The sequence below is a fragment of the Podospora pseudoanserina genome, chromosome 5, assembly GCF_035222485.1.
Source record: "Podospora pseudoanserina strain CBS 124.78 chromosome 5, whole genome shotgun sequence".
Taxonomy (NCBI): Eukaryota; Fungi; Ascomycota; class Sordariomycetes; order Sordariales; family Podosporaceae; genus Podospora; species Podospora pseudoanserina.
The window spans coordinates 4,063,189-4,076,252 of record NC_085924.1 but is presented as its reverse complement, the minus strand read 5'-3'; the positions used below and the strand labels follow the sequence as shown (position 1 = coordinate 4,076,252).

Below are 13,064 nucleotides of genomic sequence, written 5' to 3'. Positions count from 1 at the left end.
TTTTTTGTGTTTACGCAGCACCACGCTCTCGTTTTGTCCGAATAGCTTGAAGCATGCAAGGAGGTAACATTTGTGTTTACTTGCCCCTGAACAAATTGTCTCTCAGGGGTCAATATCTTCGAGAGCTCGCTCAGTCAGCAACAGGGAGAAATGCTTCTCTTTTTCGCTTCTGCACGGCACAGACCATCAACACCAGCAGGCTGGACAATGCTCGTTTTAGGATGCGCTATCGATTTTTTACGGGGCGGCTCAGCTGTTTATGCCAGGGGGTCCCCAGTCTTTTGGTTGGCTGGAAGGGCCTGAATTGGCATCCAGCAAAGAGCCATCACCGATCAGCATTGAATACGCGGAGAGTATCCAAAATAATTTCCCACGACATGGTCCAGGCAGATCTTTCTATCGTTTGGGTTTAAGGATGGGAAAGACAACGACGAGCTGGTCGTCTGGCCTCTGTCTTTCTTACTCCTCTTCAAGGACCGACTTTCGTTGATATTTTCCCTTCCAGCTCAGGCATCGTTACACTCTTTTTGCTTTACTCAAGATGCCTGTCGCAACAGTCTCCGTTAGCCCCTTTAATCCGGCATGCTTGGATACAAGCTGTCTGAACCAGGTTGCTGGCCTCTCTGGCAATGACGCGGCCGTGCGGTTCTCGTCTTGTGTGACCCAGTTCGGGTCGCCTGTCGTGTCGACTGTGTAGGTTCATGTTTTATATCTAGCGGGTTTGGTGCAGTTGCTGAGCTCAATTTAAACAGAACGCCCACCGAGACAGTCTTTGCCACTGCTACCACGACTGTTGAATACATCGATGTCATCGTGTCGTTTACCACCGCCACGTCAACGTTAGAGGAGACCTTAACCTCGTATGATAGTCTTGTCCAGACGGCAACCGAGTACACCACTACAAATGTCGTTACCGTCTCAACCACCGTCACTGCCAGCCCTGCCCCACCCGTTGGCAAGAAAATGCGGAAGCGCAGGGGGTGCACGAGAAAGTCGTCGTCGTCAACTGTGAGCCAAGTCGAGACCGTCGCGACGACTGAGCCGTCAACTACCGAGACTGAGACCATCACCTCGACATTGCCGGCGGCTTCCGTCTGCTCAGACGAAGCCGAATACTCCTCCGCCTGCTCCTGCATCGGCGCCGTAGGCGACATCACCGAGACGGTCACCGCCACGGCCGACACCTCCACCTCGACCCTTTACGAAACAGTCAGCAGCGCCACCCCCTCCGTTTCGGAATCAGTGATCAATGTCGTCGTCACCACCGTGCTCGTCAAGCCCGCAACCGTAACCACCATAACAACCGTCAGCACCAACCTCCAAACCACAACAACAGTAACAAACATCATCCAGCCAACCCAGCAGAGCAAGCTCGTCCTGAACAACGGCCCCCGTCAGGGGAGATACCTCACCATGGTCAATGGCTATTTGCAGTACGACATCAACAATGTTGGCGCGGCAGTGGCGGCGGACTTTGGGTTTACATCCAGCGGACAGCCTTGGTTGGTTTCCAACCCGGATATTAAGCTGTACTCCACCCAGACCAGCGCGCAGGTTGGCGTGTTGTATATGGAGACGGACGCGCAGGCTGCGAGTAAGGGGGATCCGATGGTGACGTGCAATGTGGATGGGAATGGGATCATGAGCTGCGGGATTCCTGAGAGGGGGTTTGGGGTGGTTTTTAACTGTGGTGCTTATTTGTATGTTGCTAGACCGACTTGGTCGCAGTCGGGGTGTACGGCGGTTACATTTAGGATTGTATAAGATGGGATTGTGTGGTGGGGGTTTATATAGGTGGGTGTAGTCGTGTGCTGGATAATTGAGCGTGGTTTCCACCAAAAGTTGTTCGCAAAAGGAGGTCTGCTGAATGCCTTATACCCGTTAAGCATTATCCGACCTCCACCACCCACAAAATGCTCTTTCCGTTCAACTATTCCGCCTCCTACGCCTCCCCAGATAAAGAACCCTAACCTGGGTATCACCCCATCACACATATAAGATAAGTTGCTGTATTTGAGTCGGGAAGGTGCGACTTGGGTTTGTGTGTATCAAGAGTTACCGTTTGGAAGTCAGAATTTGGCGTGGACCAATCATGAAGATGGTGTCGTTCATCATCATGAGTCCCAATCAAGGCTTGAGATGCACGAACACGACACAGGCCACCTGAGCCACACAGGTGAGATAGGCGTACCGAAGAGCGCCTATCTCGTATTCAACTTTTAGCACTTTTCATTGTTGAGCTTTTCCAGTGTTTGTTGTGGTGCGTGGCGGCCACCGGCCAACTCAAAAAACCCATTTAAGCCCCGGTTCAGCCATCAGTCATCAAACACATTGAGGCCTGCAGCATCTACCCGTTTCTCCAATGAAGATTCGTTAGACATGCAGACATTCCGTTTGCTGTTCGCCCAATTTTCCCCACGGCCGAATGAAAAGGTGAAAACTCTTCCCTGACAAGTTGACCTCATCCTCTTCTTGGAGATCCCCACGCCGCGACCCCGTTCTTGCCAACAACCATAACACACTACCGACCTTTGGCGTAATGGACCTGTCTGGTCTCGACCATGAGACCTTGCGTCTCATGGTGCAGATGCAACTCGACGACCTTCATGCTCTTGGAGAAACGGCCAGCCAAAAAGGCAAGGGCCACGCGGGAGAAAAACCCGACTTCGCCCTCGCCATCGAAGGATACCGCGATGAATTACTGCGCACTTCCCAGCTCCTAGCCGACGAAGCCATAAGCAAGAGCATTACGCAAGCAGTGAGACAAGACGCCGCTGTGATCCGAGCTCTGGAAGCAGAAGAGCAGCGAGCCGCCAGTGACAGGGAGATGGCATTTCAGTTGTCTGGAACGAAAAATTCGTACAGCAGCACAATTCCACGGCCAGCAACGCCTGCCCTCGACGGCGAAACGCTTGAAAGGCTGGAACAGCTTTGGATCTCTCCGGATCGTGCTGGCACGAGTGGACATGCGGAATCATCTGCCTGGGCTTCGAGCAGAAAACAGGAAGTGTCAGGAGAGAACAACAAGAAGAAGGAATGTGTTGCGTGCAATAACGCCTTCTTCTCCTTCGACATGGTCAACAGCAACGGGTGCGGGCACGATTACTGCCGCGGTTGTATAAAGACCCTATTTCAGTCTTCAATTTTGGACGAGTCGCTTTTTCCGCCTCGCTGCTGCGGAAATCAACTCCTTCTGGACGGCTGCCGACACCTCCTCCCGTCAGCGCTAGTTGGACAGTTTCGGGCCAAGAAGATTGAGCTCGAGACGCCAAACCGAACTTACTGTCACCTACCAACCTGCTCAACCTTTATCCCACCGCAGGCTATCAAGGGAAACATTGCAACATGCCCACGGTGCAGCGCCAGAACCTGTGACGTGTGCAAGAAGGCGGCTCATGCAAACAGTGATTGCCCAGAGGACCCTGCCACGCAAGAGCTCATCCGTCTCGCGGCGGCTGAGGGATGGCAGAAATGTCGGTCTTGCTTGAGATTTGTCGAGCTCGGTCACGGATGTTACCACATTAGTGAGTTTTTCTCCCAAAATTGGATTCCTGTAGTCTTTCGTGAGGGACATGAACTGACTGCGACTTTGATATTCCAAAGCTTGCCGCTGCGGTGCGGAGTTTTGCTACGTTTGCGGAGAGCCCTGGAAAAACTGCAGTTGTCCTCAGTGGGAGGAAAACCGCCTCCTTGATCGGGCAAACGTTATTGTGGGTCGCAACGCCGGAGCCGCCCAGCTTCCAGACTGGCAGCGAGCCAACCTAGTCGAGCAAGAGAGGCAGAACCAGATTATCAACCACGAGTGTCGACACGAGAGATGGAAGTCACGCCGAGGCCCTCAGGAGTGCGACGAGTGCCACAATGAGCTTCCGATTTTCATCTATGAGTGTCGGCAGTGCAGGATCATGGCTTGCCGACGATGCCGGTTCAATCGTTTGTGAGAGGTCAAGGCTAGAGTCTAGACTTTGCTGTAGGGTCGGATGGGCAAGTAGAACCAATGTGCAGGCCCTTGTCGAGTTCATGAAGCATCCTTCAAATACCATTTCACAAAGGCCACCTGAATCAAGACCTTTAATCTCGATTCTACTGTGTGAGCACAGTGTTCAACAGTCGTACAGGTGATTATTGTGGGAGGCCAAGGTTGACGGGCCCATCAAAATTCTTGCTGGTATTGTTGGAGCGAAAGCTCCGTAAAGTCATGGTGAAAAGCATGGCTGGAGGTTACTCTACTTACTGTAACTAAATGATCGTAATGTAGGATCCTTAGCAACTAAGAGTTCTGTGGATGTTTATTGGCCCATTCTTATATCTAGAGTATTTCCTCCTTTCTCGGAGATATAGGTGGAGGACCACGAGGGCAGGAGCGAAGCCCCTGCCTTCTGTGGGCAACCACAGTCAATGTATCTTGTATTTAAACTAATGTCGAGACAGACCAGTGAATCGCTGGGGGGAAATGAAAATAGCACTCAATCACCAACGTGACAGGTAGAAAGATTAGGCATATAAAGATTGGCATTGCTATAGGCGGAGCAAAAGCTACCTAGCGGACGAGTATGGGCGCGGGAACAACCCTTGTCAAAGCCACGAGCAGAGGCGTTGAATAGGGGTAGAGGCAAATGTGATGACACCAAAACGTCCTTATATCCTGTGAACCGAGCCAAAGAAAACAACCATGAACCCAAGAGCAAATTAAACTAGCGAACGAAGGAAAGATCCTTCATGACAAACAAAGGTGGACCAAAACTTCGAGGTTTCGTTTCGAGCGGATGAGTACCACATTGGCCTAGACCCCCGGGCCGCAAAATTTGGCATTGACGGTCCCGTAACCGGTCTGAGCCCCGGTGTTTCCTTGTGGCCATCTCACCCGCCACCCCGACTTATACCGACCACAGATTGAAGTATTGTGGGCGTAATCCCTGGTGAGGTCGTCTCGGGTGCAGAGCCAAGCATTGCTGCCGTAGTTGCAGATGTAGGGCGACTGTTGATCCACACTTGGAGTAGAAGTTCAGGCCGCTGTTGATGGCGCCCGGCTTGCACCGATTTTTGAGAGCCCCCACGGCTTTGTCGGTCGAGCCGGGGTCCCGGTTCTGCTGGGAGCTTCCGCAGTAAGTGGCGTTCGACTGGCGACAGACGATGCGGGATGGAGGCTTGGTGAGCTCCTCGTGTGCGTTGCGAGCGGTGAGTTGGGCAAACTCTTCCTCGCTCATGGCTCGAGCGAGAAGGGTGTGGGTCTCGGTGCCGTTTTCGGCGCAGCTGACGCCGTAGACACCGTCCGGTTGATCGCTAGGGACGGTGAAGCTAGACACCATGGCGGCGAAGAGGATGAGATATGTAGGAGGATGTATGGTTTCGGTGAGGAATGAGACCTGGAGAGGATCAGGTTTCTGGGCCGGACGGCGGGAGCGCAGCTGAGGAGTTGAAGATGAGCCAAGATGCTTCAGAAGCTTGACTGTTGTTGTTGTTGTTGTTGTTATTGTTGTTGTGGCTGCTGGAGGTTATCTGATGGTTTGAGATGGGAAGAGTGGCCCCCTTTTATACTCAACTTTGGAGACATCTCTCGGGTCTGATCAAGTCGCAGGAGTGTCTGCAAGGACGATACCCTTACATCTCACAAACATCTAAGGAACATCCCTCAGGGATTTTCTCCGTCTGATTTTACACTGCAAAGACCAACTACCTGTTGACCCCGACCAACAACACTACCAACACCACTTACACAAATATTATGCACTTGATGAGAGCTAGGTATAAATAAACTCACTAGACAGCCAAAAGTCAGAAGGGTCTTCATCAAGAACCTTGAGGCCACTGAAGATTATTCGCTGAATTGAACTCCTGTCCCAAACGCTGACTTTACAGCCCTTCTCACACCTTAAACTCAGCGTCGAGACACAAGTCCGTATCTAGCAGGGGGAGAGCGTGTCTCCATAAAGAATAAATATAATCCACCGGTTTTTTCAATTTTGGTATTCTCTGCCAATCACATTTCGGCATGTGTAACACGGCGTGGGATTGGAGCGCAAGTGGGAGAAAAGCCACAGTAGCAGTCAAATCTGGCCCCCAACTTTGCTCTCCCGGAGCCGATTTAGAGCGTTGTACCTAGCACAAGGACCTGGCGTGTCAGCAATAGGAAAACGATATGAGACATGAGGCGAGCAATACCCAAGATAGGGAGTTGTATGTCAGCGTCAGGTCACCACTATAACACCAATATCCATACAAAACTCGTGGCGTGTGCGACTCCAGTTGCCACGGCCTCCGTCTCGGATGGAAAGTGGCCCATGACGACGGGAAATAAGCAGGGAGTTAAAAGTTTAAACCCGTCATACTATCGGAGTTTCTCCTGATGGTATTACAATGCTGTTGGCGGGCTGGAGTTCAATATTCAAGTGCGCTGAACTTGTGTTCGTGCTGGTGGTTACACAGGCTTGAACCGGACCATCTTAATGCAAATAAAGGACGGTGTAGATGTGAGGTTCGTGTTATTGGGCCGGCCTTTTGTGATGTGGTGATGATCTCTGCTATATGCAGAGCCAAACACCAGCCGAGGAGCGCCGAAGATGGGCTAAACTCGGCGACAGGTTGACGCGACAGGAGCCGCGCCGCACCACCCACTGGGACAGCGGCAATACCCGCCAGATTTGTTTGGAGCTATTCTACTTTTTTGCAATTCGCTCTGTTTACAAGGCTGCAAGTAAGGAGTCTTACAGTTAAGGATCATGCCTAGTAGGAACCATAGCATACCAGTCATTTCTTTCTATGCCGAAAAGAAAGCCAAACACAACTACTGCCTTGACACAATAACAGGGGGCAGTTGTTCCACAATCAGGCACCAGCCAGCCGGATAACACCTTGTGCTGTAATACATTCTCATCATATCCGCGCCCTCAACTCATACACCTTCTCGTCAACATCACCCTCAACGATCACAGGCTACCTACTGAGTTTTCTCATCCAGCGCGCCTACTTTCAACGAGCTCCTTCAAAATGACAGACGCAACCACCGCAACCTACACCCCCCTCCCAACCCCAACCTCAATCCGCATCCTCGTCCTCGCCCCCGCCCTTCCCTCCTCCCCCGAAATCAACTGCTACCTCCTCCCCTCTGACCTAAACTCCGACCACAACCTCTTCCCAGAAACCAGCCCCCGCCCTATCAAATCCCTCTCAGTCATGTACACAAGCCCCCCCCTCCCCGGGAAACCCAACGAGTTCATCGTCTGGACCGACACCACCCCAACTCAACCCAGAAAAATGCACCCCTTCCAGCGGTACTCCGCCCTCTCCTACGTCTGGGGTGACCCGTCAGATCCAGTCTACATAAATCTAGACGGGCGACAAGTCCCGGTCACGAGGAACTTATACGCTGCTTTGAGGGCGGTGAGGAAGTTGCATGCGGGGAAAAGGTTGTGGGTTGACGCGTTGTGTATTGACCAAAGTGATTGCGAGGAGAAGAGGGTGCAGATTGGGTTGATGAGGAGGGTTTATGAGCAGGCGAAGAGGGTGGTTGCGTTTGTGCTGCTAGAAAAGGGGATGGGGGAGGGTGGTGGAGTTGGTGGGGAGGGTTTGCAGGGCGGAGAGGTTGTTGAGGGCGGAGATGGAGGGGGAGGATAGTCAGGATGATGAGGATGATGAGGATGGCGAGGATGGCGAGGATGGCGAGGATGGCGAGGATGGCGAGGATGGGGAGGATGGCGAGGACCATACTTTTAAGGTCGTTCCCCAAACAGACGACCTGGAACTGCAACTCCAACAACTCGGCCTTGCCGACCCAGGCCCTACCAAGTTCCTTGAAAGATATGGACTGCCGACCGTCGATAGCCCTTTCTGGGTGTCATGGCGCCGGTTTTTTGCATCTCCGTACTTTCAGAGGATTTGGATTCTGCAAGAGTTCCTCTCCGCCAAGAAGGTCAGGTTCCATTTTGGGGATGCGCGTTTGGATGCAAGTGCTGTTATCGTTGCATGCTACGCTATCAGGGAGTATAGCGAAGTTGACAACCGCGCATACATGCAGCGTCAAGGGGAGGAATTGGCTGACAGTGGTCAGCCCCACAGAGGGCTGAAGCGGGCCTGGCTGATGTTTGAGAAGAGGGTGATATGGAAGAAGTGCCCGGCTACTTTGGCCGAGCTCATCGTTCTGGCCGGCCAATTCTTCATGGCGACAGATCTCCGCGATAAGGTGTATGCGTTGATCGGGTTGGCAAAAGATGGGCAAGAGTATATGGGACATGTTAGCTACGAGCCGAGTGAGACCCATATCAAGGTCTTCACGAGGTTTGCCCGCTTGTTGATTGAGAAAGGGTACGCTGAAGAACTGCTTCGCTGCTCTGGGATATCTGGTTCTGCGGACCGGGATCCTGAATTGCCCACATGGGTTCCGGTGAGAGACATCATATATATCTTGCATATTGTGCTTTGCTGGGTTGAAGCTGACCACAATCCAACAGAACTGGGCCGACACATCGCCTTCAGTTAACCCAGGAGCACGCATGGTCTTCACAGCTCAAGCAGGACCTGCACGAACAGCCAGTATGCGTGTCCTCGACGATACCAAACTCTGTGCACGAGGTGTTGTAGTGGATACGATCAAAGCAACCAGCGAGCGAATGTTTCCAGTTTCCCCTTCACAGGACTGGATGGACTGGATTGTCGCTACTGTCAAGGCAACCATTATGATTAGGGATACTTTGCCAGAAGTAAATCCAATGGAAATAGTTTTTGAGCTGTTCATTCGGAAAAGGTCGCTGGCTTTCGACACGGACGACTTGCCGCGTCTGAAGAAGGGCTTCGAGGCGTTCCTCGGCCAACTCTCGTCCCTCTCCAGAGCGTTGCCCATGAGGGATAAGCTGAAGGGAGGAGAGACAGTTATTATGCCGCGTGTGGAGCCGTTTCGGGCATTCTGCTTCTTCAAGGACAGATCGAACAGGGCGACAGCGGGGACGCGGTTTTGCATAACTGAAGAAGGGTTTTGTGGGATAGCCCCCGAGAAGGTTATTGTTGGTGATCAAGTGGTCGTGCTGGATGGCAATGCTACTGCGTTGATCGTCCGGGACAGTGGGAAAGGCGATGGAAGTTATGTGCTAGTTGGGGGCGCATATTTTCATGGGCTTGGCGAGCTTGACAGACTAAGCACTGAGCCATCGCGAGATATCGTCCTAGTCTAGCTGATAATCTGTCCTGGATCTTCATGATTGCTCCTTGGCCACCTCTCGCGCACCACCTGGAGGCGAAGGCTTAGCAGTAGGGGGTGGCAGGACATACGGTACACATTCCCCCGTGATCGAACCCTTTGCATAGTCGTAGTATGACTCCTTCTCTAGCTCCAACTTGCGAACTCCCGCCTCCTCAAGCCATCGCTTCAGCGTTCGGACACACCTCAGTTCAATCTTCTTGAAGTAAATGCCAACAGTTTCGCGCTCCCAACGCTTCGCCTCAGCCTCATCAGCCTCGAGCTCTCGCTGTCCCTTCTTGACTTGCACACCCATGGACAGACCTGCTAGCTGTTTTTGGTTCAGGCAGAACGCTACTGTCAATGTGACGCATTCAATGTTACGGAAGGGCATGTACAGAATCCTGGACTTGGATTTGAAAAGGATTCCGGCCGGGTAAACATGGATGTTGCCTAAGGTAGTTCTGTCAGTCATCTCACTCATCGTCTGACGCAACAAGAAATCATCATACCACAGGGCTTCCCCTTTAGCTCTGGAGCAGAACTTAACGTAGCCTGAACATCCGCCCTCAAAGACTTGGTAAACTCATCAATCAAGTCCACCTTCTGCACCCTCTTCCGGTACGGCTCCAAGGCCTCATTCAGCGCCTCCTCCAGAACATCCACACACAACAAAGCATTGAGCACCTTCTTATCTTTACTTGCCTCCTCAACAGTCTTCGCCGCCCTCCCACCTAGCCTCAAGTTGGCCTTCTCCCTCCCCATCAAGTTGCCCGTCCAACTAAACGAGACAATCTCGGGAAGAGACCACCTTAATGGCTGTGCCCCAACCGCCTGCGATGGAACAATCAGGATATTCCATGCTTCTCTCTGTAGGGCTTTACCGCGTGTGATGATGATGTCCTCTGTGCACCTCGTCAACATCTTACCAAACAAGACAACGGCATAGTGAAAAGAACATACCAACATGTCTCAGCGGAAACAAAAATACATCCTGCGCCTGTCCCAACTCCCCCATCATCTCTTCCTCTCCAGGCCGGACCCCCTCCGGCAAGGCCTTCAGCCTAACCGCACCACCAAGCGGTTGGTCAGGTGCCGCAGCGATAATCTCGATCATCATCTGCCCTTGGATGGGTGCTTGCGAGGCAACATATCCCGTTGTTCCCAACAACAGCTCACCAGATGTTATCCCCTTGAACTCGGACAGGGGAGCACCCTGAAAATATTGCCTCTGCCATTCTCTCGAGAGATCGCCAGGTGTTTTGGCGCGTTTGGGGGTTGCTTTTGGCTGCGTGGAGGAAGGAGGTGTCTTTCTTTTTGTGTTGGTTGATTCGGTTTCTGCTGGCTTTGGGTCTGGTTCTGGTTCCGCGGTGGTGGGGGCGACGGTGGGTGCTGTTGGTGCTGTTGGTGGTGGTGGTGGTGGTGGTGGTGGTGGTGGTGCTGCAGGATCTACTGCTGGTGTAACCGCAGGAGGGGTTGCATTCGGCTCCGACTTCAGCTCACATTTCGGCTCCCAGGCCGGCGTTTCATCAACGGGATTGATAAGATTAGCGATATTCATTGTCTCTGTTCTTTGGGCATGATTCCGAAACATTCAAGAGTGGAACTCACGACGCGCTCAAAACGCGTCTTCCACTTCTCACCGCTAGCGTCAACCCCACCGCTTGTGAGGCAGGGGTCAGAGAGCTTCATCGCAAATAACCCCAACCCTCAACCTGAACACCTCCACCTCTACCCTCCCCGTGTCCTTGATGTTCCATACTTGAGTTTCTCACCGCTCGTTGGCACTTCCACGAGGCCCTCAACAATCTTGATCTTGAACTGCAAGGCTTTGAGAAGACTGTAAATGACCCTGAGGGTGGGTGTTTCGACACCTGCCTTTTCGGCTTCGCGGACTGGCTCTCCGATGATGTTCTCCACCTCAATGTGCTTGCCTTTGTCAATATCTTGCAACATGCTCGGTCGGAAGAAGGCCTTGTAGTTGTCCTGGCGTATGACTGTCTCGATTAGGTCATCCGTGAGGTGGACCCCAGATACTTGCCGGGCAGTGGCTTGGATTTCCTTCATGGCCGGCCGCACCAAGTCGTCGATGATGAACTCTGAAGCACGCATGCGGGATGTGTCCATGCCCAGGATGGCAGCAATTGTGTTGTAAGAGGCGTTGTAAAGCAGCTTCCTCCATCTAGCCTTTTCCACGCTACGTTCATAGATGCAGGTCACGTTCGGACATGATCCATAGATTTCCTGAAAATTCATGGCCGCATCCTCGGATAGCTTGCATGGGATATTGTCATTGCGGAAAGGGCTGATGATGAGTTCGTCGTGGTTGACATGGTTAATTGTGCCTGGGGGGCTCTCGATGGCACCGATGTAAGGGACTCCAGATATGACCGGGTTGTAGGGAAAAGCGTCGACAATAGGGCGCTCGATGTTGAGACCGTTCTGGAGGAGGACAATTGCTGTCGTGTCTGATATGACATCGCGGTCGATGAGAGAGGCTACGCCGGGTGTGATATCGGCAAGGTTCTTGGTAGCGACGACGATGAAGTCGTATGGCTGAGAGGCATTATCGCTGCAATGTCTCTCATCTTTGGCGTTTCGGACTGCGTTTGCTGGTTAGCAAGGCTCAGCATGTTCCGTGGGGGCCATGCAACTCACTGTGAGTAGGACTCCAGCTTATGTCAAGGCCGTGGTCGATGGAGTTGATCTTGAATCCCGACTCCGTGACGGCCTTAAAGTTGGAACGCAAGACTGTCGTCACCTCTGCCATGCCGCCTTTTTCGAGTGCGTATGCTGCCATTGTACCCACGCCGCCAGATCCAAAGACGAGGACCCTCGCCTTACGGCCTTTGATTGGTATAAAGCTCATTCTGCGCCAAAGTTGAAGGGGGAAGATGGGGTGGTTTGATGCTTTGGAGTGCTTGTTGGCAAACGAGAGAGGAGAGGGAGAGGTAAAGAGACGTGGAAATCCCTTTTGCTGTTGCCATTAGCGCCTGTTTGCCGGATGCTCTTTCCATCCCAGCAACCAGGCCAGGCACCTGGCACTCAGAGAGAGTCCGACATGGCAGTTGCTGATGGCCCGGATACGTGTGTGCGTTGCTCTTGCTGACCCCCACGCACGCGTTTGCCGGGACCAAAGCCGTTACCTCCTCCGAGACCCCCGAGAGCCATTCAGAGGCCAGCATGTTTGACCGGTTCTCACTGGACCGGGGCGACACATGTGCCTATGGGGCACGGCGCATCCCACGAGCTGGCCACCTGAAGCGGCAGCCGACCCGACCGCCTGGAACCATTCAACTTTCGTCTGCCTTATCGTTGCTAGCAGCATGCTCCCGATGTCGACCATAAATCCAATTTCGTCTCTTCTTCTTATCAAAGGCAAACCGGTGTTTTCCTTGATCGACGACAAGCACAACAGGTTACACCAATGCAGGTCTACCCCGATATTTCTTGCTATCGGGACCACAACGATAGGGAATCTCCGCGGGGGTCGGCATGTTTGTCATGGTCTGATTCAGACATCCAACTTCGCGGTGAGCAAGGTGAGACGCACTCTTGGCCATGTGTGGCATTCCACCAGGGCCAATGATGTGCTCTCGCCGACCACCTCTACCACAAGACTGGTCAATGCTTGAATATCTATATGTGTCAAAGCTTTCTGTGTTCCTGCACTAGGCTGTACGTGTTTGATGCTTCCAGAAGATCCACGTCGCCTAGCATTGATTATGGATGCTGATGTTTTTCAGGATACAGAATCCTAACCTGGTTTGGCCTTACAAGCCTTGAACGCAGTCGTTCTATTTCTATCAGCCAGGCCGACCATACCACCGACCGAATCCTTTAGTACTTAACAAGACAACGGCTAGCGGACGCCTCCCACTACACTTGAACTCCT

The 13,064-nt window shown here is 52.6% G+C and overlaps 5 protein-coding genes across 5 annotated transcripts; 3 read left to right on the top strand and 2 right to left on the bottom strand.

Moving 5' to 3' along the window:
- The first annotated feature begins 326 nt into the window (after positions 1-326).
- On the top strand, positions 327-1,816 carry QC764_510035 (uncharacterized protein). Its single transcript, XM_062948256.1, has 2 exons — positions 327-693; positions 753-1,816. Exons 1-2 carry the CDS (start codon positions 542-544, stop codon positions 1,762-1,764), a joined length of 1,164 nt encoding a protein of 387 aa, XP_062799677.1. The 5' UTR covers positions 327-541; the 3' UTR covers positions 1,765-1,816.
- A 424-nt stretch (positions 1,817-2,240) lies between these two features.
- Positions 2,241-4,169, top strand: QC764_510030 (uncharacterized protein). The gene is made up of 2 exons (XM_062948255.1): positions 2,241-3,524; positions 3,604-4,169. The coding sequence occupies exons 1-2, from the start codon at positions 2,540-2,542 to the stop codon at positions 3,939-3,941; spliced, it is 1,323 nt and encodes a 440-aa protein (XP_062799676.1). The 5' UTR covers positions 2,241-2,539; the 3' UTR covers positions 3,942-4,169.
- A 2,818-nt stretch (positions 4,170-6,987) lies between these two features.
- QC764_0086020 (uncharacterized protein) lies at positions 6,988-9,164 on the top strand (the record flags this gene model as incomplete). Its single annotated transcript, XM_062940859.1, has 3 exons — positions 6,988-7,511; positions 7,573-8,380; positions 8,448-9,164. 3 exons carry the CDS (start codon positions 6,988-6,990, stop codon positions 9,162-9,164), a joined length of 2,049 nt encoding a protein of 682 aa, XP_062799675.1.
- Positions 7,221-10,763, bottom strand: QC764_0086010 (uncharacterized protein; the record flags this gene model as incomplete). Its single annotated transcript, XM_062940858.1, has 3 exons — positions 7,221-9,622; positions 9,682-10,074; positions 10,133-10,763. The coding sequence occupies 3 exons, from the start codon at positions 10,761-10,763 to the stop codon at positions 9,186-9,188; spliced, it is 1,461 nt and encodes a 486-aa protein (XP_062799674.1). The 3' UTR covers positions 7,221-9,185.
- A 137-nt stretch (positions 10,764-10,900) lies between these two features.
- On the bottom strand, positions 10,901-12,513 carry QC764_509990 (uncharacterized protein; the record flags this gene model as incomplete). The annotated part of the gene is made up of 2 exons (XM_062948254.1): positions 11,828-12,513; positions 10,901-11,772 (listed from the first exon to the last, which is right to left on the bottom strand). The coding sequence occupies exons 1-2, from the start codon at positions 12,036-12,038 to the stop codon at positions 10,901-10,903; spliced, it is 1,083 nt and encodes a 360-aa protein (XP_062799673.1). The 5' UTR covers positions 12,039-12,513.
- Positions 12,514-13,064: the final 551 nt, after the last annotated feature.

What these genes read in the sequence shown, in the direction of transcription:
- QC764_510035 (XM_062948256.1), top strand. Translation starts at nt 542, where the DNA reads ATGCCTGTCGCAACAGTCTCCGTTAGCCCCTTTAATCCGGCATGCTTG. An exon ending in TCGCCTGTCGTGTCGACTGT is followed by an intron (nt 694 to 752) that starts GTAGGTTCATGT and finishes CAATTTAAACAG; the next exon opens with AACGCCCACCGAGACAGTCT.
- QC764_510030 (XM_062948255.1), top strand. Translation starts at nt 2,540, where the DNA reads ATGGACCTGTCTGGTCTCGACCATGAGACCTTGCGTCTCATGGTGCAG. An exon ending in TCACGGATGTTACCACATTA is followed by an intron (nt 3,525 to 3,603) that starts GTGAGTTTTTCT and finishes GATATTCCAAAG; the next exon opens with CTTGCCGCTGCGGTGCGGAG.